This window comes from Belonocnema kinseyi, chromosome 2 (assembly GCF_010883055.1).
Source record: "Belonocnema kinseyi isolate 2016_QV_RU_SX_M_011 chromosome 2, B_treatae_v1, whole genome shotgun sequence".
Classification (NCBI taxonomy): domain Eukaryota; kingdom Metazoa; phylum Arthropoda; class Insecta; order Hymenoptera; family Cynipidae; genus Belonocnema; species Belonocnema kinseyi.
The window spans coordinates 25,686,095-25,690,762 of NC_046658.1; the positions used below are offsets into that span (position 1 = coordinate 25,686,095).

Genomic DNA, 4,668 nt, shown 5'->3' on the forward strand with positions numbered 1-4,668 from the left:
ACCACCTATCTCACGGTTGTGAGACGTGGTTATGGCTGAAATTTTACCGCGATTTCGCTGGAAGCGGGTGCAATTTTTCAGATTAGCACCCGCTCCCGGCGTGAGCTATATATAATAATTTTAAATTTAGGACCGCATTAATTTTGTTTCCCATTCATCGATTCAAAGTGTCATATAGGAGGTGCCCATTTAAAATTCAATGTTTTTACTAAAAATCTTATTTCCTATATTTTCATCTATAACTATGAACAGTAGATTTTGTCACTAAGGTGAAGACTCCAGTTGGTGACACTATTAAGCTTTCAATAGTTCAAGATTTAGCTCTTCACTGTTGTAGACGTCTCAAGTAGTTTTTTGTAAGTATAAGTGAGATAGTTGTTTTCTAATATTTTAAGCATGGTGGCAGCAGTGTCTGCATTACTTATTAATAATTATGTATGTTTTCTGTAGTTCATACGAGTGGAAGCGTTAGTAACACCTGTGATACACTGCTTTCAAAATGATTCCCCGGACATATTTATATGCAATTTAATATTGAAGCAAGCTGATTTTTACTAAGACTTCATTTACATTTTGATTTCAACAAAACTTTTTAATTAATAAAGAAATTAATCCAGGATGTCACTTACTGGTCGCATGTCACTTACTAGGGTCTTCACCTTACATTATTATTTTTTTTTCATACTTTTTTTCGGGTGAACCCGTTTTTTCATCATAGCCACGGACTAAGTCAAGTGACAGATGAGATGAATATATTGTGAGTTAATTTAATCCGATGTTTAAAATATTTCCCACCATACTTTGCAATGGTGTTGTAGGTAAAAATTAAGAGCATGGCGTAGCTGGAGTTCGTCTTTTACCGTTGTTATAACTTAAACAACTCTTGCGAGCGTGGGAGGTGACAACCAACACATCTGGATGCTTTCTTAGAGCTACCCCATAGGTTTCTAGTCGCTTGCTTCCTGCCAGTACCCTACTGACTCCTAAGTGTTCATGATTTTCAGTGCTTCTTGCGTGCACATAGCCTGTAGTACAAATAACAAAAGGATGAATAGATGCATGTTTCACATTCTTCTATATTGTCTTTACTCCATGCCTTAACTTGCTATACTTATGGATCTTGGACAAACAATGTCGAAGATGTAGACGCTTCCACCTTTTTTTTCTCGCATCATGATGTCAGATCGATTGGGTCGGATGAAATGATCCGTTTGGATAGTAACATCTCAATATAAGATTTAATTTTTGCTTTCTAAAACGGGCAATGTAATGTATCTATAGAAAGGCATCCATTCTTTTAAGAATCCTAGGTTTAGGGTAAGTTGTTAAAGTATAATGCCCGCTATATCATTATGTCTGTGCCTCGGAGCCATTACGCGACAGCCATCAATAATGTGCTCGATGGATTCGTTAGTATCTCCATATAATCTGCATCGGTTAACTACGTCTTGATGTAACACGTGTTTTCGATCATTTTTGGAGCTGAGCTTTGTCCTGTATCGCAATGACGAACCCTTCCTGTTCTTATTTATTTCTTAATTTCTCTTTAGTTTCTACCCTGGCATTCAAGTTAAGATCCGTTTTACAGATGGTGCTGTAAGACGCCACATCTCGTTTGCTTTCAATCGCTGAATTAATGTGGTGCATTCGGTGCTTCGTCATTTCTACACGTCTCTCGTTGAAGACAGTCGTTAGGCTTGTCTTAATTATCGTATGCTGAATACACTTCGATTCAAGAATACACAGATATTTATATGACTCGTCCGCAGCTATTGCCTCGATGTCATTTTCGAACTCGTTCTCTAATTCTGCGGTCCCTAATTCTCCTCTGATTAAATGCACTGTTCGGGATTTATCTATTCCGAATTCCATGTGGATATCTTTGGAAAACTGCTTTGTAAAATCGAACACTTGCTTCAGTTTCTGGGCTGAACTAGCGTACAGCTTCAGGTCATCCATGTACAGACGATGGGTCACTTGGTGACCATCCTCAATAACATCTATTCTGAAGGCAGGAGACATGCTGCTTAGTGTTTTTCTCAGTGAAGGAGTCTCCTTGAATGGCACGACATAAAAAGTCAATGATGCGTGGGAAGATTTGGTAAAGTTTTAAGACTTTAAGCAAATAGTCATGTGGCATGGAAAGAAACGCTTGTTTATAGTCAATGTATGCCTTGTATAAGTTCCTTTGATGTTTATGAGCAGTCTGGCATTAAGAACATCAAGTATCTGCCGTTGGGAGTCTATAATCCCATCCAATAGGCTCTGATCGAAAAAATTCAAACTGAGCCAGCTGTTTAGATTGAGTGAAATGCGATTGAAACGACGCACAAGACAAACAATTAAGGCAACAATGGGGCAGCAAAATATATATTTTTGTAATTTGTTTGTAGCCAGCATTTTGTTCTAATAATAGTAATTTGACATTTGGTGTTTATTAAACTTCAGTACAACAAATCTTAATTTTTTATCCAATTTCAATAAACAAGGTCTCATTTTCTTCCGCGAAACATTTTTTACAATTGGTCGATTGGGCGTAAGAACGGTGTTTTAGCGTTTTTAGAAATTACAATTACGAATTCTAAAGAAATTATCTTAATCAAAAATGCATCTAGTCTACTTGTAAAGAATGATTCATATAACAAAATAAACCATTGTTTTTTAAGATTAAATCAAACTTTTATTTACTCAATAGGGTTATTGCACGATTTACAATAAAATTTTCCAATAGTGTATTATCTGATCTTCAGATTAGTGATGTATTAAATACTTTATTTTGGAGCAAATTAAAAATAAATCAATATTTCTAATATTACAGCGACCTTAAGTTGTTGAATCGCTTCTATCATTCACTGAGTATATTAAAAAATGTATTGTTTATAATCACCCTATTGGCGTACTTCGCTGGGCAGAATGCAATGAAATCGATTCGTTAAAAGCTTCTGAACTAAGTGAACACATCTGTATATTGTACTATTCGAAATTAAATTTATATTTTAATACTACATATGTCTACATGAATACGATTTCAACATTAGATCCCAAGTTTTTAAAATGCAAGCAAGATTCAAAAAGTAGGCTACTTCTTGTCACACTTTTTTGGCAAATAAAAATTAATTTTCATCATTGTAAACTTCATTTCTTAATTAAACTTCAAGATGGATAAAGTAATAATTTATAAGATTTAAAAAATAGTATTTATATACGACCATTATTCTTCATCGGTTTTTATTTATTTTTTATTATAAAATATAGTAGTTTTTAAGAAACCAATTTAGTGAGTTTAATTGAATCACGCCCAGCGAAGCGCTCTGATATAAAAGTATAAATAACAATCTACTCAATCTAATCTGTTGAGTTCTTTTCGAAAAATTTGATTCAATCCAAACCCGAGTCGATTTAAAATATTCGACTTATGATTCACGCTCCTAGTCGATTCACATTTTTTGACTCAATTCTCAGCTGAGTTATTCATGACTCATGCGCTGAGTAGATTCAGAATTGGATTGTAGTCGGTTCAATTCGTCTCATGCACAATGCATATCACGACTTTTTCCTTAAAATCGCAGGAACTGTTTTAGCCACTATGCTACAATTTCTCATATGTCTCGTACCTTGTAGGCTTCACGCTTTTAAGTGATAACTGATTCTAATTGTGTACGTCCATCTGAAAAGGGCCCATATTGCCGTAATGAAGTTAAGCATAACACATATACCCAAATAATTTCCTGACATTATAAGCCTAAAATGAACCCTCTTCCAATTTTAGAAGTATTGTATGCACTCGTATTATTTTTTTCGAGCAAAAAATGTACCCACTTCCGGTTGCTTGAGGGGACATGAGCTACTTACAAACATTATTCAGAAATATTAATATAACTCCTAAATCAGGATTGTCAACGGGTGCCCTTTTCAGAAGTTTCTATACAGTTATGTAAGCCTCAGCACGGTCAACATCTATCTAATTGCACAGTTATCAGACTAACGTTTTTAGAACATCCTTGACGAAGTATGCAGCCCCTTTTCACCAAAAATTGCTTCGACTAAGAATGAGGTACCTTAAGGGTCAAAATATTAGGAAAGTCTTTTTCCACCAAATAACACAAAATGAGAGGATGAGACTTAAAAACTTTCATAATTTGGTTCTTTTGAAGCACTATAATCCATAACAAATAAGGAAATTTCTGTTATTTCTGACATGTGTTCTTCTTTTATAAGGTCCTTCTTCTCTTGAAAATCGCTTAAATTTGTAAAAAAGCTTCCTACTTTCACTACTGTCTTTTAGAATAGGAACAAGATTGAGTCCTTCTTCATCGTGATCCGTAAGATAACAGGTAACTTTTTACGGCTATAACGAAATTATCGATATTGCACGGTAGCTTAACTTCAGCCAAGCTCGAAACAATAAACTGCACTCGTTTTCACTGAGGCAATTGATCGTAAATGCAAAAGTAATGAACTTCCAAAAATGTTCAATCTTTTCAATTTTTCGGGCAAACTATTCACTTTGTGGCAATATTTTATATAACCTTTTTTATTCAGAAGAAAATTTGGAGTGTTTTATTATATAACTATTTTTGCTCTAAAAACAGCCGTCGCCAAGGAAAACTTAAAAACATGAAATAATCCGCCATATTTGAAGATGGCGACTCGAGCCCCCCCCCCCCC

General features: G+C 34.9%; 1 protein-coding gene across 1 annotated transcript in view; it reads right to left on the reverse strand.

Moving 5' to 3' along the window:
• LOC117182605 (succinate--CoA ligase [ADP-forming] subunit beta, mitochondrial-like) overlaps positions 1 to 1,175 on the reverse strand; it is a 5,630-nt gene extending 4,455 nt beyond the window's left edge. The window contains exons 1-2 of the mRNA XM_033375703.1: positions 1,112 to 1,175; positions 861 to 1,025 (exon numbers count right to left, since the gene is read on the reverse strand). Coding sequence (XP_033231594.1) covers positions 861 to 1,025; positions 1,112 to 1,175 — 229 coding nt within the window. The remainder of the gene's footprint in view (positions 1 to 860; positions 1,026 to 1,111) is intronic.
• Positions 1,176 to 4,668: the final 3,493 nt, after the last annotated feature.